General features: G+C 46.5%; 1 protein-coding gene across 5 annotated transcripts in view; it reads right to left on the bottom strand.

Moving 5' to 3' along the window:
• The window catches only part of SNX29 (sorting nexin 29), a 552,359-nt gene that overhangs the window by 275,769 nt on the left and 249,431 nt on the right, over positions 1–27,159 (bottom strand). For all 5 annotated transcript variants that reach the window (XM_067706614.1, XM_067706617.1, XM_067706618.1 and 2 more), the window contains one exon: positions 2,522–2,628. In XM_067706614.1, the coding sequence (XP_067562715.1) occupies positions 2,522–2,628 (107 nt within the window). The remainder of the gene's footprint in view (positions 1–2,521; positions 2,629–27,159) is intronic.

Here is a 27,159-nt window from a genome sequence, read left to right on the forward strand (position 1 = left end):
GAGGATCACAGGAGGACGTGAAAGAAGGCTTACGGCTGGCAAGAGAGTCTTTTACCCTGATGTGGGAGTTCAACACCTACCTCTCTTGCAGGCAACAAGAGCAACGATGCAAGGGGATCCGACAGTAACTTCACATCACACCTGGATCTTCCCCGCACATCGCAGCTGGAGTGCAGTGAGGTGGTGAGGCTTTCTCATCGTCAAAATGGGTGGTGGGGGCTTCCCTGGTGGCGCAGTGGTTGAGAGTCTGCCTGCCGATGCAGGGGACACGGGTTCGTGCCCCGGTCCGGGAAGATCCCACATGCCACAGAGCGGCTGGGCCCGTGAGCCATGGCCGCTGAGCCTGCGCGTCTGGAGCCTGTGCTCCGCAACGGGAGAGGCCACAACAGTGAGAGGCCCGTGTACCGCAAAAAAAAAAAAAAAAGTTGGTGCTGACAGGGCACCCAACCAACACTGAATCAACCAACCAAGCAACCAAGCAGCCGGCCCAAGAATGAACTACAGTGTTTCCTCAGTGGGTCAAGCAGCCAGTCCCTTCCTCCCAAGCCCCTCCGAGTTTCTGACGAGCATGTCAATCCCCCAGATCGCTGCCCCAGGCCCGGCACCCAAAGGAATCCAGAGACACGAGCACTGGTCTCTAAGCTGTGCGGGTCTGACCACATCCTTACAAGTGGACACCTTGCCCTGGTTCTCCTGAAGGGACAGAAGCTCCCAACCCCCTTTCACTCTGGTAAGAACCCTTCACCCTTCCTAGCTCAGCAGCCCTTCCTTCATTCAGCAAACCAGAGCCACCCCTGTCCCAGGAGAATTTCAAAGACTTTCACTCAAGGGCTATTTAGCTAAATTCACCGCCTGTCAACAGTCACTGAGAATACAGTGATGAAAGAGTCTCTGCCATCCAGAGACCCGGAGTCCACTAGGATTGTCACAGTTCTGAGGGTAAGGGGCCCGCTCCCCTCTCCACCCAGGCTTTCTGCCACAGCCAACTCTGGTCTCGTGATCCCTCTGAATGAAGGTCCACGGATGGGCAGAGTGGTGGGCAGAGACGCTGCAGGGACCACCTCCCCGTGCCCAGGCCCTCCCATCCCGGTTTTTAACTCCTCACCCAGTCGCCTGTTTGGCTGAGACCTTGGCTTGCTTTCCCTTGAGCTCACCTGAGTTAGAACTCAAGTTGCTTCTAAAGTCAGCTCCCTTCTTTCGAGGTCATTCAGAGACAGAGGAAACAGACCACAAGGATGGCAGCCTGAACCAGAATGAGCTCAGGGGCTGCTCCTCAAAGGCCCTACCCCTGAAGCCCACCCCAGGTCAGGCACGTCTCCACGGCAACTGTAGGTGTTTTTCTGATTCCAAAAATAAAACTTACTCACCATAGAAGATTTAGAAAGTACTAAGTATAGGTGTATACTTTTACGTGTGTATGTACACACACATACATGACTTGTAATAAATACTACCACCACTAGATCACCACGACACATACACACGCCTGTATATATATTAGTTACCTAATCAAAAACTTACTCTCCCAGCTTTACCATTGAGTATGGTGATAATTAATGGTTTCTGACAAAAGCATCTGATCATACCAAAAAAGGACCTTTATTCTTCATGTACCGAGAATATTTTAACAGATGTCGATGATGAGTGTTACCAAATGGACATTTTGGTACCTATCAAGATAAATATCCAGTTTTTCTCCTTTGATTTATTAATGGGTGGACTTGATGGATGAATTTCCTAATGTTAAACCATCCTAGAAATCCTAAATACATTTTAACTTTTTATATATGTTGTTCCTTTAATATATGACTGAATTTGACAGAGCGATACCTTTCTGGAATTGTTACGTATCCATGCACAAACGCTACCAGTCTATACTTTTCTTGTTTCTGCTATCTCTGTCAGATTTTTTATACTGGAGTGATACACACTTGAACCAAGGTACAGATATAGATAAAAAATGCTCTAAGAAAATATAAATAGTGAAGGGCTTTTTGTATACACCTTGAAGGGTGCCCTGAAAATCACCATAGAACCATCCAGGCTTGCTGCCTTCTTGGGATACAGTTCTTTCTTAACTTTTATAACTTTCTTCCACAGATTTTTTTGGTCCCTTCAGGTAGCCTGCCTCATCTTCAATGAATTTTGATACTGAATGCGAGCCTAGAAAACAGTCCATCTCATCCCTATTTCCCCATTTCTCAGCACAAAGTTGTATGTGATATTCTCTTCTGTTTTGAATATTCTCCAAACCCAAGGGTACAGCTGTTTTCTTATTTTTCACGTTTTCTCTCTTATCTCCTTGCCACAGGTTTCTAATTAAATGATATTTTTCAAAGAACCACGTCTTTCTTACTTTTCTCTATCAACTGCAATGGTTTTACCATTTTGTGTTTTGTTTGTGGGAGGCGGAGTGTGTGACTGCTTGTTTTGCTGACATCTGTTTAACAGGCTGGGCCTCTGTCTGACAATCTCCAAAGCAGCCAATGTCGGGAGTAAACGCGGACTCTGCCACCCTTACCTCAATGAGCTTTCTTTCATAGGAGCTGGCTAGTTCCTCGGCAACTTCTCCCGGCTTCTGGTCCGTAACTGTAACTTCTCCATCGACATTCCAAAGATTTGGTACAACTTTAGGAAAAGAAAGACATTCCATAAGTATTGTAACAGTAATCAAAAATAATTCTCCCATTTGGGAAAAAAAAAAATCTTCTTTTCCAAATGGCTTCTCCAGAGAGAAAGCTCTTGTTAAAGGAGAAAAAAAAGATCACAATTACTAATTACTTCAGCATTGCATCATTTTCACAGAAGTACAATAAATCAAATGGTAAGCTGTATTTAAGAACAGCAATAACTGTCCTAGAGACAGATGCACAGGAGTCTGGGGAACAATCCTATAGCTACTTTCCATTTCAGGGGAAAACAGACAATGTTTTGGCAAATATAAGAGCCTACACTTACATCTTTTATACTGGTCAAATTTCTTTTTCTCCAACAAAAAAGTTTTCCAGGAGATAGCGCCTGCCTAGAGCCTGAAGTGAAATGGTAATGGGGCTCAGATTATATTTAGAACCAAGGAATCTTCCTGAAAAACTCTAAAACCAATGCACAATGACAATGCAAAGACATCTTCATGAGATACTGACTTTCAGGTCAGCACAAGAATTAGCACAGTATTTTAAGGAACCTCCATACCCTTTTCCATAGTGGCTGCACCAATTTACATTCCCACCAACGGTGGAGGAGGGTTCCCTTTTCTCCGCACCCTCTCCAGCATTTATTGCTTGTAGACTTTTTAATGATGGCCATTTTGACTGGTGTGAAGTGATACCTCATTGTAGTTTTGATTTGCATTTCTCTAATAATTAGTGATATTGAGCATCTTTTCACATGCCTGTTGACCATCTATATGTCTTCTTCAGAGAAATGTCTATTTAGGTCTTCTGCCCATTTTTTGATTGGGTTGTTTGTTTTTTTTATATTAAGCTGTATGAGCCAAAAACACGAGTTACATATATCCGGAGAAAACTTTAATTTGAAAAGATACATGCACCCCCATGTTCATAGCAGCATGATTTACAATAGCCAAAACATGGAAGCAACCTAAGTGTCCACTGACAGATGAATGGATAAAGAAGACGTGGTACATATACATAATGGAATACTACCCAGCCATAAAAAAGAATGAAATAATGCCATTTGCAGCAACATGGATGGACCTAGACATTATCATACTAAGTAAAGTAAATCAGACAGAGAAAGACAAATACCATATGATATCACTTACGTATGGAATCTTAAAAAGTGATACAAATGAACTTATTTACAAAACAGAAATAGACTCACAGACAAAGAAAACCAATTTATGGTTACCAAAGGGGAAAGGAGGGGAAGGATAAATTGGGAATTTGGGTTTAACAGATACACACTACTTTATATAAAATAGGTAAACAACAAGGACGTACTGTATAGCACAAGGAACTGTGATAACCTATTATGGAAAAGAATCTGAAAAAAATATATATATATATGTATAACTGAATCACTTTGCTGTACACTTGAAGCTAACACAACATTGTAAATCAACTATACTTCAAAAAAAAAAAAAGAGCACAGTAGATGCCCATGGGCATTGTTTCTACTATCAGGTATATACCCACATATGCTCACTTTGTAGAGAAGAGTAAAAAGATAAAAACTGGGAAAGAGCCAGATAATTCCAAGATAAGTAGAAGGAGAGCAGTGGAGAACTCCTGCACGAGCAGTTAAGACCCAGTAGTGTGACTATGGATTCACCCCACGTCTGAAAACAAGCATCAGGGATGCAGATGTAGATGCCTGTGTGTCCTGAGATGAGATTCCTGGCTGCCCCGTCAAGTGTGATGAGACGGCAGTGAGGCAGAACAGGAAGCTAAGGTGAGCCCCCCAGCGACTGGGATTCGAGAGACACGGGCTCTGGTCAGGCACTGAGGGAGAAGTCAACACGGGGAAAAGCTGAGCAACAATGGGACTCGCTGCTGGGCCTGAACTGACCACTGGCTCCACCTTCAGCCCTTCACGGAGCCTCCATCAGGCCACGGCTGGTCAGGGCCCCGGAGGTAGCAAGGCCCCTGAGTGACGACACAGAACATACTGGAATAAAACCCTAAGTGGTTTCCATCCCAGCAGTGACTATAGCTCCAGCCACTACTTCAAGGAGTGACCCAGTAACAACCTGTTTAAGTTGACAGATTGAACATGTTAATTTACATTCACAACCTCTCAAAATCTCATTAAAATACCAATTAAAAATAATTCCTTCTAAAGGCACCACCCTTAAAGAAAAAGAGAATGAGAGAGAAAACAACACAACAAAATGTTAGAAGCTGAGAAGAAGGTAGGTAACTGGTGAGGAACCTGACAGACCTGAGAAAATTTCATTCTCAGCTACAAGTGGGCAACTGCAAAACACAATCTGATTAAAGTGAACAACTTGCATAAACTGCTAACACGAGACACTTCTAGAAGCGGAAGTGAACACCAGCTAAAAGTCCAAAGAAGGGATAAAAGTCTGCCTTAAGAAGCAACTAGCAGAAGACTAGGGGTTTATTCTCCAGAAAAGGTTAAAAAAAACCCCAAAAAAACCCAGTAGCTGCACCTGAGTTGAAGGTAGGGGTATCTTACTAAAAACAGAGGTAAAAATAATACACACTGAACTTCTGAAGTTTTGCCATTCTTCTTCCCTCCCCACTCCCAGAGCAGCAGACATCAGACATATACCTCTAAGCAAGGGAACAGAAAGTAATTTCCTAGGAATCTACCAGCCAAAGAGGAAAGGGCTCAATGTGGGGGGTTTTCCGGGAAAATGGCACAGCCCCTCCATCAGTGTTTTAGTGCCCCACTCCTACATCTGACAAGACAGCCAGAAATCACCTTACATTTGAGGCAAGCACCTAAGATGAAAGACAGGGACCAGAATACACAAATAGAGAAATCAACATGTAGGAAAGAAAAATTATTAAGTGAGAAGAACATTTCAAAAGCAAACTACCGGTAATACTCCCAGAGAGAGAGGAGAAGGTGCAGTTGAGAAACGGGAAGAGGGAGACACTTGAACACACAGAATGTATAAAAGCCCTTTGGAAAGCAAAACTATGACAGCAAAAATGGAATACCACGTATAAGGGATAGACGGTAAAGAAATTTCTAGAGAATAGAGCCAGAGGATGACAAAATGGAGAACAAAAAAGGAAATCAAGAATTACCAAATGAGAAGCGCTCAAGAAAGAAAAAATAACTCAGAGAGGAGGAAGTCAAAGATACAAGTCAAGAAATGTCCCAGAACCACCAGACATGAGTGTTGAAGCTGAAGAGCTCTACTGAGGATAAGCTTGATGAGAAGCGATGCTCACGTGCTCACAGTGAAATTCCACAACACAGGAGACAAAGAGGAGAGGGTACAAACTCCTGGAGTGGAAGCAGAAGTTTTACAAAGGACAAAAAAAATCAGAAATGGCATAGGATTTCTGAACAGCATCACTGTAAGCTAGAAAACAATGAATCTTCAATGTCCTGAGTGGAATTATTTCCAACCTGGAATGATCTACAAAGCCAAACCATGTGAGAAGCGGGTAAAGGCATTCACAGACATGCAACCTCTCAAAAATGTTACCTCCCACCCAAAGAAGAGAAGAAATCCAGGAAGAGGAAGACAGAGATGCCAAGATATAGGAGATCCAACACAAAAGTGAGTTTGAGAAAATTCTTAATGATAACCAAAGTGGGAAGAACCTGCAGGCCATCATGGATAAACGGATAAACAAAGTGTGGTATGCCCATACAACGGGTTACTATTCAGCTTTAAAAAGGAATGAAGTACTGACACAGGCCACAACATGGATGAACCTTGAAAACATGATGTTAAGTGAAAAAAGCCACACGTGATGTTAAGTGAAAGGCCTCATACTGCATGATTCCATGAAATGTCCAGAGTGGTATTGATTTCCAAGGGCTGGGAGGAAGGAGTGATGGGGAGTGATTGCTAATGAGTATCAGGTTTCTTTCTGGGGTGATAAAAAATGTTCTGGAAACAGAAAATGATGGTTGCACAACCTTGTGAATATACCAAAACCACTGAACTGTGCACTTTAAAGGGATGAACTGTATAATATATGAATTATATCTCAATAAAGGAGGAGTGAATTGGAGAGTACAGGCCCACAGAGTAGTCAGGCTTCTTCCAGCTACAGGTCAGAGGACCCCAGGACAGACTGCCTCAGGATGCCACTGATGACTCAAGTGTTTGAAAACACTGAGATTTATATAACTGAGGGAAATTCTGAAGTTGAATTAGTGATAGGTATGCAGAATACCAATAAAATTTAAAAAACAAAAAACAGATAAATATTAACTTCAAAGAAATTTACAAGTTGTCCAAAAATACTAATCATGTATCTCATGGCTCAACTGTAGAGAGTATTTTCAGAGTCATAATAATGTAATCGTGGATCATGGATCTAACCAAAATGAGCACATGACTGTGCTAGACTATATGACAGCTGGAGGGTGTGTGCGTGTATATGTCTGTCTGTGTGTGTACACAGTTCAAGGGCGTGGAGGATCAGAGAATGCTACCCTTCATCTTCCACGGTGAGAAATCAATAAACAACACCTACAACTAAAAAATCAACAAATGGCAATAGACACACATTATTCAGAGATATGAAGATAACTACTAAAACAATCAGTTAAAAAGTCTGAAGCAGTTGCTTGTGAGGAGTGGGAAATGGGGAAAGATGGTTGCTAGAGTATCAGGTCTTTTACCACAAGGCTATGTACAAAAGCTCAATTTTTTAAAAAACTAAACTCAATTTCATTTGGTGAAATAATTTTTTTTTAATTTTTAAATAAAAAGCTGAAAGGCTGAAAGCATTTCCTCTAAGATCAGGAATAAGATAAAGATGCCCACTCTCACCACTTTTATTCAGCACAGTGTTGGAAGTCCTAGCCACGGCAATCAGACAAGAAATAAAAGGAGTCTAAATTGGAAAGGAAGAAGTAAAACCGGCACTGTTTGCTGATGACATGATACTATACATAGCAAATCCTGAAGATACCACCAAAAAAACGACTAGAGCACATTAATGAACTCAGTAAAGTTACAGGATATAAAAATAATATTCAGAAATCTGTTGCATTTCTCTACATTAATAATGAACTATAAAGAAAGACAAATTTAAAAAACAATCCCATTTACCATCACATCAAAAAGAATAAAATACCTAGGAATAAATCTAACCAAGGAGGTAAAAGACCTGTACTCAGAAAACTTTAAGACACTGATGAAAGAAACTGAAGACAACACAAACAGACAGAAAGATACACTGTGTTCATGGATTGAAAAAATTAGTATTGTTAAAATGACCATAATACCCAAGGCAATCTACAGATTCAATGCAATCCCTATCAAAATACCAATGGCATTCTTCACAGAACTCGAATGCTTCTAAAATTTGTATGGAAATACAAAAGACCCCATTTAACCAAAACAATCTGGAGAAAGAACAGAGCTGGAGGCATCACACTCCTTGATTTCAGACAAGACTACAAAGCTACAGCAATCAAAACAGTATAGTACTGGCATAAAAACAAGCATATAGATCAATGGAGGAGAAGAGAGAGCCCAGAAATAAACCCACACACTTTTGGTCAATTAATCTACAACAAAGGAGGCAAGAATATATAATGGGGAAAAGACAGTCTTTTCAATTACTGGTACTGGGAAAACTGGACAGATACATGTAAAAGAATGAAATCAGAACATTTCTCACACCATACACAAAAATAAATTCAAAATGAGTTAAAGAACTAAATGTAAGACCAGAAACTATAAAACTCCTAAAAGAAAACATAGGCAGAACACTGCTTGACATAAATTGTAGTGGTATTTTTTTTCGATCCGTCTCCTAAGGCAAAGGAAACAAAAGCAAAGATAAGCAAATGGGACCTAATTAAACTTAAAAGCTTTTGCACAGCAAAGGAAACCATAAACAACAGCAAAAAAGACAACCTACTGAATAGGAGAAAATATTTGCAAATAATATAACCAAAAGGGGGCTTTGGCTATATATATATATATTTGGATATATATCCAAAATATATAAACAGCTCATACAACTCAATACCAAACAACAACAACCCAACTTTAAAATGGTCAGAAGACCTGAATAGACATTTTTCAAAAAGAGATATACAGATGGCAAACAGGCACACAAAAAGATGTTCAACGTTCCTAATCATCACTGAAATGCAAATCAAAACCACAATGCAGCATCACCTCACACCTATCAAAATGGCTATCATCAAGACACCACAAATAACAAATGTCGGCAAGAATATATATTGCTGCAGCCTCTGTGAAAAACAGTATGGAGGTTCCTCAAAAAAATTAAAAATAGAACTACCATATGATCCAGCAATTCCATTACTGGGTATATACCTGAAGAAAATGAAAACACTAATTTGAAAAGATACAAATAGGAGCATTATTTACAATTGTCAAGATATGGAAGCAACCTAAGTGTCCATCAACATATGAATGGATAAAGATGTATCTCTATAGCTTATAGATTAATATTAGGAAAGTGAGGGGAGCCATCTCATCGGTTAGACACTCCCCGCCTCTCTACTGGCAAGGTGAGCTGTGGCGAGGCACCAGAAGTTAGTTGTCCCTTTAGCTGAAGTTTGTACAAGCACCACCATCTGATTTGTGTATTTTCAAGTCAAGAAGATTTCATCTGCTTCAGGAGCAAGAGAACATTCAGGCGTTCAAGGAAGACAGCATAATAAAAGTGTGAGTAACGCCAAGTCATGAGAGCCAAAAATGGCAGCTTACAGCCCATTTCACACACTCTGCACATCCTCCAGTAAACCAATCAACTTGGAGAGGATCAACTGTGATTGAATTCTGCAAGTCAAATCTGAACAACCGATACGAACATTTGTGACTGATCACACTTCAAGTCTGTTGTTGTTCTTTTAAGATACCTATTTCCTGAGAGTGATCCATTAGTCTTGGAACAGAGAGACAGACAACTTAACAGCCCAGGAGGAAACGCTATTCGTTTCCAAAATAGCTCACTCTGAATTCCAGAGTACAAGACTATGCCATCGTAAACCTAAAATTTTTTCATTAACAATCTCGGTCCATATTTTGAGTTACTTTGACAGTGTTCAGAACTTGACCTTCTGCCCTGCTCAAGCACTGCACGAAGAGGGCAGCTGCTGGTCCCCAACAGGACAGAAAGAAACTTTCACCCACATGGTTAGATATTTCAACTGTGGATAAGAAACTTAAGCTGTATAGTAGTCACCCCCCACCTTATCTACAAGTTTACTTCCCCCCGGTTTCAGTTATCTGTGGTCAACCGTGGTCCAAAAAATATTAAATGGAAAATTCCAGAAATAAATAATTTGTAAGTTTCAAATCATGCACCATTCTCAGTAGCATGGTGAGACCTTGCACTATCCTGCTCTGTCCTGTGCAGGACGTGACTCACCTCTTTGGGCAGAGTATCCAATGCTGTATATACGACCTGCCCATTAGTACAGGAAAAAAACAGCATATAGGGGATGTGGTACTATGGGCAGTTTCAGGCATCCCCTGGGCTCTTGGAACCTATCCCGGGAGGATGGGCGGGGAGGGGACTGTGTTGAAAAGACCAAAACATAAACACAGGTCCAAAAGCAAAACAGGGTAAGGGCTGTATTTAATTTGCTAAACGAAATTTGAAAGCTACATCCATACACAATGGGTTCTCATATAAATAAAGCAATGATATTGCTTCATCTTACACAGCACTTTGGAGCCTCCATGTAGAACTCAGTCTGGCCAGCTGAGGCTTGTGCCAAAGGTGAAGCTATCTACATTATCTGTCTAGCACAGGATGCCCCATAACCCAAGCAACCTAGCGAATAGCCACATTATTCACAGGAACATCTACACTTTGTTCCCTTGCACATAATCTGAGTAGTCAGCAGTTTTCTCTGCTATTTCCTTGATGGTATAATTATCGAAGTTAGACTCCAAGTGGAAAAAATTTGGCAAAAATAATAAGCCTTCTCTCTTTAAATCCAGATAGACACTGAAACTGTGTTTGATAGAAGCACAAAGACACTGACTGTAAATCAGAACTATCTGTCATGTTCCAGAAAAGCTGTGGGTTTGTTAGCACCACTAGCAGGTCATTTAAACTTAGGGAACATGACACAGTTTTTCACCTCCTTGCTGCCTGCCGAGGTGTCTGTGATAAGTCACCTGAAATAAGCAGACGCTATGCTGGTCTCACTGGCAGTCAAAGCACCAGAGAACACATGGGGGGTTTTGCCTCAATTATTTTAAGCAAAACTTCAGATACCATGGAAAGCAGCATGGCAAACAGTATGATAAGGTTACTGTTCTGCTTTCAATTTGAACAAGCTTAGCCTGACCCGGATGCAAACAGTATGCGATGCTGGTGGTGAAAGAGGATAAAGAACAATTTAAAACTCAGAGATGGTTCCCTTGAACATTCTAATGCACAAAAGGAGGTGTGCCGGGTCCTATAACAGGGGGCTGGGTGTGGTGTGATGGGAATCTGGGACACGTGCAGGTTCCAAAGGAGAACAGTTCCTCCTGGGTAAGGTGACAGTGATCCTTACAAAACAGCAGGTACCCACACTTGTTCCAGCAAAGGAAACAGTCTTCAATAATAACAGCATCTACCGTCCTCCAAGCACTCGCTGAGGCAGGGGGAGAGCACAGCGAATGAGGCAGCGTAAGCTCTGCAATCAGATACCAGGTGCAAAGTCTGGCCCCACCACTCACCAGTGAGTGACCTTGGGCAAGTGTTTCATCCTTTCACTCAACAACTGGCTACTTAAGATTCATTACATGCCAGGCACTAGACACTAGATACTTAATACAGGGATGTATGGGGGCGGGGAGGGGGGCGGTGGGGAATGCCAGTATGAAGCTTACACTCTAGTGGGAGGAGTCAGAAAATAACTCTTTAATATGTCAGGCTGTAAGACGTGCTTTGGGAGGGTTAAAGCATGGTGGTGGAGAAATACTAAATATATAAAGTATAAGGAAAGGCCTCACCATGGAGGTACCATCTGAGCATAGACCAGAATAAAGTGGGGGAGTGAGCCATGCAAAGCCCTGGGGGGGGAGAGCATTCCTGAGAATGGCAAGTGCAAAGGCCCTGAGGTAGGCACAGGCCTAATGTGTTCCAGGAACAGTAGGAAGGCCAGTGTGCCTTAAGGATAATGCATGAGGAAGAGATCGACAGGAAATGAGACCACAGAGGAGATGGCAGGGGTTTGCAGGCTATAGTATTTTATTCTGAGCAAAACAGGAAGACCGAACACAAGGTGGTATGATCAGACCTATTTTTTTTAAAGATCCTTCTACTGGCTCTATGAAGGGGCAACTGTGGAAGCTGGGAGAGGAGGTGTAGTGGCTGGGGATGTACCCAGCTCAGGTCTCCCTTCACGGGAGAACTCACTGCTCTACCAGCAGCAAGGAGTGAAGTGAGCTGACAACCACCAGCTGCAGTCCCTTCCAGATGCGCTACTCCTTCAGGGCAGCCCTAGCCGGTGGCTGAGCACAGAGAGGTACCTCGGGGCAATGTGGGACCCCTCTAATGAGCAGTCTTTGCACAGAGCTCCCCAACAAGGTGGGTGGGCAAAACTCTGTTAAATCTGCATCCAAACCGGAGGCTCTCCCGGCCCGGTGCTGCCTGTCCCATTTCTATTTCAGAGGCATTATCCCCCAGGGCACCTCCCGTGCTCCTAACTTTGTAGCAGCATCTTCTTCCGAGAGAATCCAGGGCACAGAGCTGGTTAGGGCGCTACGGCAGTGGTCCAGGCAGGGGGTGGTGATGCTGGCCTGGACCATGGTGACAGCAACGGGTGTGACAAGGAGCAGAAGAGGTCGAGAAAGAAAAGTCAGATTTGATGTGGGGTTGGGTGAAGACAGGAGTCAATGTAACACCAAGATTTCTGGCCTCCAGAACCTGCAGAATGGAACCATCATCTGACTGAGCCGGGGAGACTGGGGAAAGAGCAGGGCGAGTGACCGCCAGGAGTTTGGTTTTCAGACAAGCTAGGTTTGATACAAGCATGTCTAAGAGGTAATATCAAAAATGCAGTAGCACATGAGTCTAGAGTTTAGGGGAGAGGTCAGGGTTGGAGACACAAAATTAGGAGACAAGAGCATCCGGATAAGAACCATAGAATTAGGTGAGACCACCCCACCTTTGAAAGCTGAGTTTCCTCCTGTTGCAAAATAGTCACAGTAACAGCCCCAACCGCAAAGAACCACAGGATGAAACACCACCATGCAGGCGAAGCACTCAGCACCGTGTGCAGCCAGGAGTACAGATGATGCTACTGCTGGGGTCATCCTTCTACCGGCTTCTGCCTCGCCAGGCACGCTGCTAGCACATTATTATATCATGTATTGTTCTCACAATAAACCTGCACGGTAGATGTTATTAACCCAGGAAAATGAGTTTCCAAGGCGTTAAGGGGCTAGCCCAAGGTCAGACAGGTACCAAAGGGGAGGTTCAGGACGAAACACAAGCCCGTGTTCCTTCCCCCACAGCACGCTCCCGCCCCAGCCCCGTCAGCAGCTGAGTAACTAAGGGAGACTCGTTCACACTCCGGTTCAGACCTTTGTCCAGCAGGCATTCCTGAGGCCCAAACGCTAAGGAGAGGTTGAGGGGTTTCTCTCCCTGCCCCAAGGTTACATAGCAGACAGAGGGAACCCAACACTGCCACCAGCCCCGCACGGCTCCAGCGTCACAGAACCAGGTGTCACCAGGGCAGCAAGTTTCCGGCGTCTCTCAGAAGAGCTTCTGCCAGGGCTTTCTGAGCTATCGCTGAACATGTCCAGGCTTTTTAGGGATGGGGCAACCAATGAACTTTGGCTGCTAGCCAGCTAATTTCGACCTTGGGGAAGGGAGTCCCCCCAAACTGAGAAATCTTGATTCAACCTAGAGTTTCCCATGAGAAGCCAGGCGATAGTACTTGGGGAAGAAGGTGGTGAACAGACAAGAGATCGTGGCATGGAAAAGGAATGGCCGCTCCCAACTGGAGCCGGAAAAGTTTCCACCTCCCTGCTATGGTCTCAGGCTGCAGCACAGACAGAACATCTACAGGCAGCAATAAAGGGGAAAAGCTACTGTTTACGGAGCCCGATGAGCCGATGATTTATATCATTTCATATCCGGCTCGAAATACCACTGTGTGGTATCTCCACTGCAACGATGAGGAAACGGAGGTGTGGGTTCTTTTACAACACTGTACTACAAACCCCAGTCTGCCTGACTTCAAAGCCCCATGCTCTCCCCAACTCACCACACTGCCTCCCTACCTCTTGAGCCTACTGGCCACTGTGTCACCAATTTCCACCTGTGACAGACTTCCCAGGCCACAGGCTGAAACCTCAGAGGAAACCTACTTCCCTACATGCATCAAACACACACACACACACACACACACACACACACACACACATGCTCACATTTTTGGTTGCCTGCTCACAGGTAACTATAAATTTCAAACTCTCCAGAAAGCTGAAACCTGATTCTCCAAAAACTTGATATACACCCCGTCACCTCACAGATAGACGATTCTCTGGTTAAAATCAGGGGACACGTGATAGCCAAGCTAAGAAAATGTTACCCAACAATGTCTTAACACGTGACATTCACACCAACAACATCTATCCAAGGGGTGCACGCTCGTCTGTATCCCTCAAGAACAGGACCGGGAACCATGGGATCGAGAGGGATACTGTTTTTCTAACAGACAAAGAATTATATACATGATCAGAAATACAGAAGTGTGGACAGAGACACAAGTGCATCCCTGGATTCAAATCTTAGCTCTGTCACTAAGCAGAGTGAGATCGTAGGCACATGACTTCAAGTCTCTGAGCCTCAGTTTCCTCATCTGTAAAAGGGGATAATAATACCTCTTGTGAGGATTAAACAAAAGAATACAAGCTACTTTATATTCTCGCTCCAAGCACTAAAGATATGACAATTTTTTAAAAGCAAATATAAAGTGAGAGCCTGCCTTCTTTTTCAAATCAGAAAGTCTTTTCATTAGAAGTTTCCATCTCCTCTAGGCCCTTCCAGAGAAATCTGCTCGCCTGTGTAGATGCCACATCTCTCTTCCAAGGGATCATCTAAATATATAACACATGCACAGGGACAGCTGGGAATGGCTGGTGCATAAAACCAGAACTGTCATCACACCCTTCGCCAACCACATTTTCACCTGCTCATGTGATGCAGCCTAGCAGAGGCTCTGATGGAAACTTGAGAGATGTCTTTCTCCCCCTAAGTGAAAAGCAGTTTGAGAGTGAAAACCACTCTGTTGCTGGAATAAAACAAGCAGCTGGGCATGCCAGACGGAGCGATTTCTTGCCGTGATCTAAGTGGTGCAAAAGTGTTTGCTGAACAGAACTCTGGACCTGACCACACTCTACAGACCCACGAGGGTCAGCTTGCCAGCAACAGGACAAGATGACACGGACGGCTTCAAATGTTGTTTACAAAACTGTTCATTCCAAAACAGATATATCTAGGTTCAAGAATTCCACTAGTAGCAGAAATGTGTGTAACGTGGTTCCATTTGGGTGGGAGGGAGAGGGGAGGGAGGTAGGAGGAAAGGCATGAGCTGGACGTCTACCTGGTCGTCTGAGCAAGGACACAGGGCCAACCCAAACTATTAACCCCGGTCACCTGGGTGTGGAGAGCAGTAGATAACAATCAGTGTTTTCATTCTAAAGCTCTGAATCATTTTATTCAGAACAACAAGCACGTGTGACTTCTGCAATTCATTCTTACAGCAGCAATGCCACATTTATCAGAGGCAGGAATTGTTCATCTGTAAGCCCTGGGTTTATGGGCATGAAACCTTCCTTAGGAAATCACTGTACAACCTGCCCTTAAGAAGAGGCTCTTGGAATTTCAAAAGCCCACGTGGAAGATTTCTCTGAACTGCCTCGGTCCCTAGGACTCTGCACCATCCCACAGGCAAATGTGGTGCAGTTTAAAAAAAAAGGAAATGTGTCAACAGAATGAGAAGGACACAACAGTGCAAAAGGCACAGAGCTTGACCTGGGTTCGAATGCCAGCTGGGCCCCTTTCTGCAAGGTCCTCAGCTGCCCTGAGCCCAGTCTCCTGCTTGGTAAAGAGGGGATAATCACACCCATCCTGCAGGGCAACAATGGAGGATTCCCAGAGAAAAGAGATGAAGCGGCTAGCAGAGGCCTGGTGCAGAAAACGTGCTGCATACATGGCGATGGTGGTGGGAGCTGTCAGGTAATTAACAGAACGTGAGATGGTGACCTTGACCGTCTACCCAGACTAGAAGCTCCTAAAAGGCAAAGGCTCCATCCTGTTTCTCTGAACCCACAAAACATCCAGAATCCAATGAGGCATAAATCAGATTCTCGATAATTCCGGGCTGACAGACACCTCTTTGAGTCTGAATGTACCAACGTACCAAGAAAATCAGTCAGCAGAGATCTGCCACTCTTACTGCAGATGCCGTCCAGCTGACGAGGCTCGTTTAGCATGGTTCTCGGAACTTGTGGTTATGTTTTCTCTTTGTTCCTTTCACAAGTTTATTTTCTCAAATTATAAAAGTAACACATGTTCACTGCAGGAAAAATAATCCATTTTAATATTTTCATGCCCCTGTTGTACATACACCATACCACTGGGCCATTAACAGGGTATAAATCCAACCCAGCCGACAAGTCATAGATAAGCCATTACATTTCTAGACAGTTTGCACTCTCGCCAAGGTGTGTACCCACTCACTCTCTCACTTGGCCTGTGTAACTCTTCAGGAATTGGGCGACTGGCCAAGAGGAGAAGACAATAATAACGACAGTTAATACTTATTGGATGCTTCCCAGGCACTGGCACTACAGTAAGCACCTCACGTGCACTGGCACATAGCATCCGCCTTTGCATTCTGAGGCTGCTATCTGAACCACGATGCTACAACCTCTGCCCAGGAGCTCCAGCGTGGGAGCTCTGGCCTGGCACAGACACACAGGAGTCAGGATTCCAGAGGCAGAGCCTGAGCCAGCCTCAGACAACTTGGGTTTGTTTGTTCTTCTCCAGGATGTTGGGGTTTTTTCCCATGTGGCGCCACGTCCCAGAAAAAAAAAACGCAGGAAACCTTGAAATCGTGGATGTGACTTATTTTCTCTTCCCCATTCCATTACAAATTCAAAAGGAATACATCAGCACAAGTTTGTAGTTTAAAAAAATTCAACCCAAGAGAACTGAAAATATACAAAAAAACTTGTCTCCAAATGTTCAAAAGGTGGAAGGAAGCAGCCCTAGTGTCCAGGGCTGAATGAATAAACACAATGTGGTCTGTACATACAGTGAATAGTCATTTGGCCTTCAAAGGACAGGAAATTCTGACCCATGCTACAACATGGAGGAACCTTGAGGACATTATGCTATGTGAAGTAAGCCCGTCACAAAAGGGCAAACACCGTATGAATCCACTTATATGAAGTACCTAGATTAGTCAAATTCATAGAGACAGAAAGGAGAATGGTGGTTGCCCGGGGCTGAGGGGAGGGAGGAATGGGGAGTTACTGTTTAACGGAAGAGTTTCAGTTTTGTAAGATGGAAAGAGCTCTGGAGATGGACGGGGGGTGATGGGTGCACAGCAGTATGAATGTGCTTAATACCACCGAACTGTACATTTCAAAACAGATGGTCAATTATATGTTATATGTATTTTACCACAATTAAAAAATGTTTTAATTTTTTTAAAGAACGAAGTGCTGACAGATGCCACACGTGGATGAATCTTGAAAACGTTATACTAAGTAAAAGAACCCAGATGCAAAAGGCCACATATAGTGTTATTCCATTTATATGAAATGCCGGAAGAGGGAAATCAATAGAAACAGAAAGTAATTTCTTAGTTGCCGTAGGCTGGGGAAAAGGGGCTGGGGACTGACTGCTGACAGGTACAGGGTTTCTTTTCAGTGCGATGAAAACGGAGCGATAAAGCAGTGATGGCTGCACAACTTCGTGAATACACTTTAAAAAACACTGAATTGTGCACTTAAAACAGGCGAATCGTATGATATACAAATAATATCTCAACAAAAAATTGAAATACCTAAGTACAGAGCATAGAAGGTCCAGGGCATCCTTTACCAAGGCTCACCCTCCTTCCCCCCAAATCCCACTGCTCCCATTATTGTCACAGGATTATTCTTCCAGGCTGTAGAGTTTCCTGTGTATTTATATATACAGATACACATACTGGTGTACTCGTGCAGGTTTTGATCTTCGTAAACCGTAAGTGGCACACGTGGCATAGTTACCTTTCCCTCCACAGCCAGCGCTGACAACTGCACCCCATGGCACAGACAGACCAGCCTCATTCTTTACCGCCGCTGCATGTCTGGAAGGAGCCATGATCTATATTTCACCCATCTTTTATTGATCCCGATTCAAATAATGCCACATCCGCAGTCTCATACCCATCTTCTTGCTCACGCGTGTAAAGCTTTCTTCGCAATGAATTCCTCAAAATGGAGCTGCTGGGTCGAAGGGTGTGCACTTTAAATTTTGAGAGCTGACGAATTCTCCCCCAACCCCCAGATTCCCACAGAGTGTCCTGTGACCCTGCACAATGACCTCACTTCCATGGGCCTCAACACCCTCACTGATGGAATCAAGCAGAAGACTTTCTGGTCAATTTTGGTTCGAATATTCATTGTTTAAACCTTAAGACCCAGGGGCAGCATGACAAAGTCACGTGGGGCTGGAGAAAGTGCGCAGACAGACAGCAAGAGGCCGAAATGCACCAGGGCAGGATCTCAGGTCCCCCGGGGCCTGGCAGGCTGCAGGGCAGGGACAGCCCGCACCGTGGGGGCCACGGGCTGGGCTCCGTGGGGCGGTTTACTCTGCCCACAGGGAACACCAGCAAGTACCTTGAGGACGCTCACCCATCGGAAGCCCGACTGACAAAGCCAGCCAAGGAAAGCCTCACTGCAGAAGGCAAGGAAGAGGATTTCATCAGGAGGAGGGGTTAAGAAAAAAAAAAGCTCACACAATTAATGCTGAAAATTCTAAAACTGTTTCTGCTCCAGGGACCCGCAAGAGAACAGTGTCAAGGGACGCCCAGAACACAGGCAGGAAAAGAAAAATCATCATCCCTGACACTCAAGGTCCCAGGGAAGTCTAATGTTTCAAGGGGTGAGAAAAGATGGGTTTAGAAAGAAATCATGCTGAAAGCTCACACCTCATGAATTCAGGTCACAATGCAAAGGAAAAAGGGGTCACAGAGAAGCCCAGGAGAAGTCCCGACGTGGCAGCTGCCTCCTAAGGGGACAGAAGAGAAGACGACGAGAAGCGGAGACTCGTGGAGAGGAGCAAAGGTCGGAGGGCCTCATGCGCGGGGCCGGGGCAGGAGGCTGCTGACGTGGGGACTCGGGGCACGGGGCTCGCGGGCGTGCTGGGGACCCCGGTAGAGGGGTCCACTAGGCTGGCGCGGCTCTAAGGTTGAACTGTAGGCCACCCTCATCAGAATCGCTTGGAGAGGGATGGGATGCGAGTAGGAAGTTGTTCAAAGGCAGGTTCCTGGGCCCCCACTCCCAGAAATTAATTCAATGGGTCTGAGGGAAGGGCCAGGAATCTGCATTTTTAATAAATTCCAGGGTGATTTCAATGCACACGCTAAGTGTGAGAACCAGAGCATTAAGGCAATGAGAAAATGTCTTAGAGACAGAGACTAGGAGATGGGAGAACAATCACATCCAAGGTTTCTTCTCTTCCAGGGCTGGCCCCAATCCCACTCCTCAATGCTCCCCTGCGGGGGGAGGGAAGGCAGACACACCCTCAGCACTCCCCATTCCCAGCATAATTAGGGCTTGACAGAGCTGCAGGGGTGGGCAGAAAGAGGGAGGGTCCCACACCAGCCAGCGAGACCATGCTGCCTCCTGCCAAAGATGGGGCTGAAGGACACAGCGGCCTGGTCCACTGAGCACTCTGCGATCTGACGCCTGGAAGCTGAGTGTGTCTTTCCCAGGTGAGAAAGAGACCTTGACGTATTTGGAACAACATGGTAATCAACAACAAACCAGAGGCCATTTTGAAAAGCTCACAGAGATGTTCTGCAGTTCTGACAACTTCCCAGAAAACCTTAGTTATGTCTAAGAACCCAAAGCAAGAAAGAGTCTGGAGGAAGCAGAGGACAGAAGAGAGAGGGGAGGAGGAACCTGGGGAAGGAACTGGAACATTCCAAGCCAGAGGGCTGAATCCACCTCTCTGCCTCTGCGCTGATGGGATGTCTCTTGTCTGCTGGTAGAATGTCTCTTTGCACTTGACTATTACAGTCAGCTAATGACACAAGACAGAGTTCCTCCTCCTACTGAGATTCCAGGAAATTTCCCAAGGGAGGCTGGAAGTCCTTGAGGGTGTCTGATTGTATATTAGATAAAAAATAACCACTCTTTCCACACTTGGCACCTCTGACTGAGGAGACATCAAATTCGGGAACCAACTCCCACACCTTCACTAGTCCCGCGAGATATGTGCAGATGGAAAGTATTTCTTCCTCTAAGCTAATAAGGTAGAGACAGAAATTGTTAAATAATAAGAAATATATACAGGTCTTTGACCTGCTTCCTGACACAAAGCTCCTAAACCCCCTGGAATTTCCCGGGTGAGAGAAGTGTCTTCTGTTCTAAGGAGGCGATGCTTGTGGGGAGGGCTCCTGGATGGGGGCCTGTCACCAAAAAGATGCACATCTGGAGCTAAGTGGGGAGGTCAGCAGTCACACCTGCCTCTCCCACCATTATCCCTGGCAGACTTTAAGTCCCACATACTCAGGACCTAGGTAAGTCAGACAAGAGCACAGTACCCGGCACACAGCAGGTGCTTCATAAACAACTGTTGAATGAATGTTGATGGTCCTCTCTTTAAAAAAAGAGTCTCACTGTACATCCCTGCCATTCACTGCCACGTTTCCTCGCTCTCATTTGCAGCCAGCCTCCTGGAAAGAGCTGTCTACACCTGCTGTTCCCAACTCCTCTTCTCCTATCCTGTCTTCAGCGCTCTCCAATCACCCCACCAGTCTACCAATCTGCTCTTGTAGATGTCACCCTAAATGCTCACCACTAGATGGTCCCAAAGGTCACCTGTCCCCGTTTTGTTTGGCCACCAGCAGCACCTGGCACAGCTGCTCACCTCTCCTTCAAGCAGGCTCTCCGTCTGGCTTCCGGGCCCCCACGCTCCCTTGGCTGCCCTGCTTCCTCCCCAGGCACTCCGTCTCCATCTCCTTTGCTGGTGCCTCCTCCTCTCCTGCAACCTCCTCCTGTGGGAGGTCCTGGGGCTCAGTCCTGGTCCATCTACACGTGCCCTCTCGGGGAGCTCTTCCTGTCTCAGGGCTTTAAATACCTTGATATGTCCACACCTTCCAAGTCTGTAGTAGCCCCAGCACCTCCTCTAAACTCTGCCTGTCTCCCTCCAGTTGTCCACATATTTCAGACCCAGCGCATCCACACCGGAAATCCTGATCGCCCTCCCCCCACCCCCGCCCCGACAAAGCCTGCTCTGCCCAAAGCCAAACTCAACCTAGCCCACAGCTTCCACCCCTGCCCCCTACACTATAGTTTCCAGACAGCAGCCAAAGCAGTGCTTGAAAACGTTAAGTCAATCTCTCTCAAAATCCTGCAGGGGCTTCTCATTTCACACAGAGAAAACATAACCTCCTCACAGCAGTTCACAGGGCCCTGCAGGATCTGACCTGCTGGAAGCTTCTGTGACTTCACCTGCTCCTACTCTCCCCCTCACCGCCTGCTTGATGGTCCTGAGACACGCCGCGCACACTCCCTCCCCAGGCTGTCACGGGGCCATCCCCTCTGCCTGGAACATTCTCCTGCCTGATGGCCACTCCTCCCCCGCTTCAAGTCTGTGCTCACACATCACCTTCTCAGTGAAGCCCACCCTCACGCGTGGGAAGCCATCACCTCCCACGCTCCTGAGCCCCTCAGCCTGCTCTGTTCTTACCCTTCTTCCACAGCTACCGTCACCTTCCAACCAGCCACACATTACATATCACACTTGGTGACTGTCATCCACCTCCCCCTAGCTGGAACATAACTCCACAAGGGCAGGAATCTTCACCTGCTCTGTTTGCCCAGATGCCCAGAAGGGTGTCCAGCCCACGACAGGCACTTAGTATTTATTAAAATAACGAATGAATGAATGGACGACGAATGAATGACTACATGCAGGCGAGTGCCCAGTTACCAGGGGGTTATGGCCCAGATGACTGTGTCTCTCCATCTTTTTCTCTCTCATCTCGAGACCTGCCTGGCACGTGGTAGGGGGTTAGAGGACTTCTGCTGAGTGAGCAAAAGTAACCAGTCCTTTGGGATCGCCGGGCCCACAGAGATGACCCAGAGACCCAAACACCACCAGCTTCTCCATCTGGGCCTGAACACTCCTCCCACCCAACGGCACACTCCTCCCCGACTCCGATCCTGAGCTGGCAGGCAGATCACGGAAAAGATGTCTTGGGGTGAGGAGTAAGATTTGTTAAACTGGTGCTCAAGTGGATCTGCTGAGCAATTAGACAGCTGGAAGAGACAGCTGCTCCCTCGCCGTGGGCGCCGCGCCACTTGGAGAGGCAGCTGGCGGCCCACTGAGGCTCCGCGTGGCTGGCCCTCGAGGGGCTGCTGCCTCTTAGGGGTACGACCCGAGGAGGAGCGCTTCCCTGTGATGCCTCGGGGCTGAGGCGAGCTGCCAGCAACAGCAGGAGGCAGGTGTGGGGAGGGCACCCTTCACGGAAGGAGTGAGACACAAAGGCACCCATGGGACCAAGAAATGAGCACCTGTCCACAGAGAGTTAATGGTCAGAAATAACAGGCTGATGGCCAGGTTACTGTTGTCTCAGCCAGCACTGACTGAGCACGTACTATGACCTGAGCCCTGCGCACAACCTCACTGAATTATCTCATCAATGCTACGAAGCGCATGGATTCCCCCATTTTGGAGCTACAAGAACTGAATTGCCACGAGGTCAAGAAGCCAGTCGGTAGAGAGGGGCTCTGGGCGGGGGAGTCGCCAGGCGGGGAGCCTGGCGGCTTCGGGTTTTCCAGCTATAAGCTGGGGAGGGAGTTCACATGCTTTCGTACCGGGGAGAGGAGTAAGGTTTCCTTTAAATCTGTCACTCTGAGGTTTGAAGATGTGGGTTTGTGAACAGTCTTGTCATTTACTTTGCTTCCCAAAATCTGTGTGGACTGGGGGAAGCCTGGAAAGGGCAGGAGAAGAGATTATTTGTCACAATGAGTAGGGCCTGGGCTGCAATTTTCTTTGAGATTAATGGCTTCTGCATCATAAAGTTTAGGTCATTAAAAACCCTAGATAGCATCCATTGAGGATCGATAATAGTAAGAGCCAAAATAACTATGTTTATTGAGTTCTTACCTCAGTTCTAAGTGTCTGCCACACATTATCTCATTTATTTATTTTTTTTACTTTAGTATAGTTGATTTACAGTGTCTCGCGTTACAGCAAACTGATTCAGTTATATATACACACATACAAATATATGATGTATATATATATTCTTTTTCAGATTCTTTTCCATTATAGGTTATTACAAGACATTAAATATAGTTCCCTGGGCTATACAGGAGGACCTTGTTGTTTATCTACTTTGTATATAGTAGTGTGTATCTGTTAATCCCAAATTCCCAATTCATCGCTCCCCCCTTTCCCCTTTGGTTACCATAAGTTTGTTTTCTATGTCTGTGAGTCTGTTTCTGTTTTGTAAATAAGTTCGTTAGTATTTTTTTTAGATTCCACATATAAGTGATATCATATGATATTTGTCTTTCTCTGTCTGACTTACTTCACTTAGTATGATAATCTCTAGGTCCATCCATGTTGCTGCAAATGGCATTATTTTTCTTTTTTATGGCTGAGTAATATTCCTTTGTACATACGTACTACATCTTTATCCATTCACCTGTGGTGGACACTTAGGTTGCTTCCATGTCTTGGCTATTGTAAACAGCGTTGCTATGAACATTGGGGTTCATGTATCTTTTCGAATTACAGTTTTCGTCTTTTCTGGATACATGCTCAGGAGTGGGATTGCTGGGTCATACGGTAGTTCTATTTTCAGTTTTTTAAGGAACCTCCATTCTGTTCTCCAGAGTGGCTGCACCAATTTACATTCTCACCAACAATGTAGAAGGGTTCCCTTACACCACACCCTCTCCAGCATTTATTATTTGTAGACTCTTTGGTGATGGCCATTCTGACTGGTGTGAGGTAGTACCTCATTGTAGTTTTGATCTGCATTTCTCTATTAATTAGCGATGTTGAGGACACATCATCTCGTTTAAACCTGAGAAAAGCTCTATGAAACAGGAACTAATATTGCCCCCACTTCACAGGTGGGCAAACTGAGGCAAAGGTAGTTTACTTGAGGTCAGGAAGCTAGTAGTGGCAAAGCCAAGACTCCACCCCAGGCAGTCTGACTTCTGACTGTGCTCCTGGCCACGCATAACTATAACAATAGCCTGTGGCCCAAAATGCAGGGCCCTGGAGGCCAGAAAGGGACTCTCAGGGAGCTCTGAGAAGGAGCAGCGGGCAGCCCTTCGTTGTGCCATTTTCCCAGCACCCCACAGTCTCCGTAAGTAACAGCAGTCTCCTGGGTCAGTGGTCTGCACTCCAGCCCCACGCTGGCTGTGAGCGACCCTGACTCCTCTTGGAAGAGAACCAAACCACTGGCAGTATCCCTGGATGCCCACAGGGCTCTTTCAGAAAATCCCTGTTTGTCTTTCTGCACTGAGCTTAGACGTCACCTCCTCCCAGAAGCCTGCCCTGGGCCACCCTTACAGCCCAGCTCTGTATGCCCTCCCCATCTCACATGTGCTGCAACTGGGTCGATTACCTCCCAGTGCTTCACCCATCTGTGCACAGAGCCATCTGCTTTCCATCTCCGGCACAAAAGTGAGTGCGTAAAGAATGGACAGAAATAATAATCTTCCCAAAACACTACCCAAGGACGTGTGTGAGGCCCTGCGTTGTTCCTTCAAGAGCCTGCACCCAGGGAAGCAGGTGAGCAGAGAGCGCACACACAGCACTCCCGGAGGATCCAGCCTGCAGGACAGGCACCCCACCCACCCAACCCGACCCATGTGCACTTCAGGCCGGCTCTCGGCCAACTGACGTCTACTTTCATTCCTTCTGGAAACCCTCTTCTCTCTGCCAGGCTCTTCCGCTTGAGGACCAACTGGCCACCTGCCCAGCTCCCACCTGTGGCCCTCCGTCCTGGGGCTCTTCCTCAGGCACCTCGCCTCCCCAGACTGAGAAGTAAGCAGACCACTAGTCCGTCTCTCCGCGGGAGCAGGGCATGGGCCGTCCCCCCATTAACTCTTTCGGGTCCTCCATCAACCAGGCTTTCTCTCGTTTCTGGGCCTTTGCACACGCTCTTCCACTTACCTGGAACCTTCTGCCCCCTTGAGTCCATCGTGTCCTTCCAGGGCTGTTTTTCCCTGCAGGAAGCCTTTCCGGCCCACTCCTGCCACAGCCCCAAGAGAGGACTCCCACTGGGGCTCCCCAAGCCCGTTCACCTCACACTCCACTGAGACTGCATCCTGACTGCTTGGTCTGCCTTCCCCAACCCCCGCCAGCTCCATGGGGGGACCCTCCTGTATCCCAGAGCCCAGCACAGGGCGCGTGCCCAGCAGGTGGTTAGTAAGTATTTGAGAGACTTCCCTGGTGGCTCAGAGGTTAAGAATCCACCTGCCAATGCAGGGGACACAGGTTTGAGCCCTGGTCCAGGAAGATCCCACATGCCGCGGAGCAACTAAGCCCGTGCACCACAACTACTGAGCCTGAGCTCTAGAGCCCGCGAGCCACAGCTACTGAAGCCCACGTGCCCAGAGCCCATGCTCCGCAACAAGAGAGCCACCGCAGTGAGAAGCCTGCGCACCAAAAGGAAGAGAAGCCCCCGCTCGCCGCAACTAGAGAAAGCCCATGTGCAGCAACAAAGACCCAACACAGCCAAAAATAAATAAATAAATTTATAATAAATAAATATTTGAGAAATGAAATGAACAGTGAGCAAAGAAATGAATGGGGAAATGGGTGACAGGACAGCCCAGTACACAGATAGCTAATGGTCACCCTATAGTTTATACAGTGTTCACTACGCACCAGCAAGCAGTCTAAGAACTTTCACATATATTTCTCACCAAACTCAGTAAGAACCCTAGGATGTAGCCTCTGCCCCATTCTTCAGATGAGAAAAAAGAGAGGCACAGGAAAATCAGAAAACTCACCTAAAGTCATACCACCGGAGGGTGGTTGAGTAAAGATTCCAACCCAGCAGGCTGGTTCTAAAATCCATCCCTTCAACTACATATTACCCTGCCAATGGCAGCCAGTTATACCAGTGGCCCCAAATGAACCACCCCTCCTGGTATCCCCGCCTCTGTGCAGTCACTTCCCACATCGGCCCTAACGTGGCCTGGAGACGTGCTCCAGCCAATGGGACATTAGCAAGTGTGGGACAAGCAGAGGCTTGACAAGCCTTAAACGTGGCCTTGTCCTTTGGAAACGCGCCCCCAGAACTCTGAGACCACTGGGGTGTGGACCAGGCTCGTGGAGAACACGGGAAGGAGAACTGGGCGGCCTCCGCCAACAGCCAGAACGGAGGCCCTGACACAGAGGCCTCAGCTGAGCCGGGGCGCAGCCTGCAGTCCTTCGAGCCAGTGAGCTGAGGCCTCAGACAACGTGCAGAAGCACTGAGCCATCCAGCTACGCCCTGGATGGGTTCCTGCCTCACAGAAAAGTGAGCAAATGCTACGGTCGTGGTTTTAAGTAACTGAGTTTTGAGCTGATTTGTGAAGCAATATTTTTTGTGAAGCAAAAAATAGCAGTGCTTTCTGTGATAACTTTCACAGGCAGGATCAGGCCGACCCAGCGGGGAGCTTCTCAAGCACATACTCATTCATTCAACAACAGTCACAGAGCGCACTGTGCACTCGTCACCGCCTGGGCCCAGTTTTCAGCAGAGAACGGAAGAGACAAAGCCCCTGCCCTCGAAGAGCCTCCATTCTCGTAGGGAGTCAGACGAGCCCACAGATAAATTCATTTTTATGCCAAGCAGTGTGCCAAGAGCTCCAGAGAAAAACAGAGCCATGTCAGGGGTGCTATTCTAGATAGGACGGCCTCTTGATAATGTGATATTTAAGCGGAGACCTGAAGGAAGAGGGCAGGCCATACAGAGATCCGGCAGGAAAACATTCCAGGCCACAGGGACAGCAAGAGCAAGGGCCCTGAGACTGAGCCACGCCGGAGAGGAAGGAGGGGGAGGCGTCTAGGGCAGGATGGTGGTAGGAGGCAAAGAGGAAAAGGAGGGTAGGGCCAGGCTGCGTGGGGCTCGGAGGGCCGTGCTCAGGGCCTGACTGCGTCCTCAGGATGAAGGGAAGCCTGAGAGACAGAGGCTAGGGAGTGACAGACTTGATGTCTCTTCTCAAATCGTCACCCTGGCAGCAGAGAAGGGGCAGGCCTGGCCGCAGAGGAAGCAGAGAGACCAGCAAGGAGGCATATGATG

Source organism: Pseudorca crassidens, chromosome 15 (assembly GCF_039906515.1).
Source record: "Pseudorca crassidens isolate mPseCra1 chromosome 15, mPseCra1.hap1, whole genome shotgun sequence".
NCBI classification, from domain to species: Eukaryota; Metazoa; Chordata; class Mammalia; order Artiodactyla; family Delphinidae; genus Pseudorca; species Pseudorca crassidens.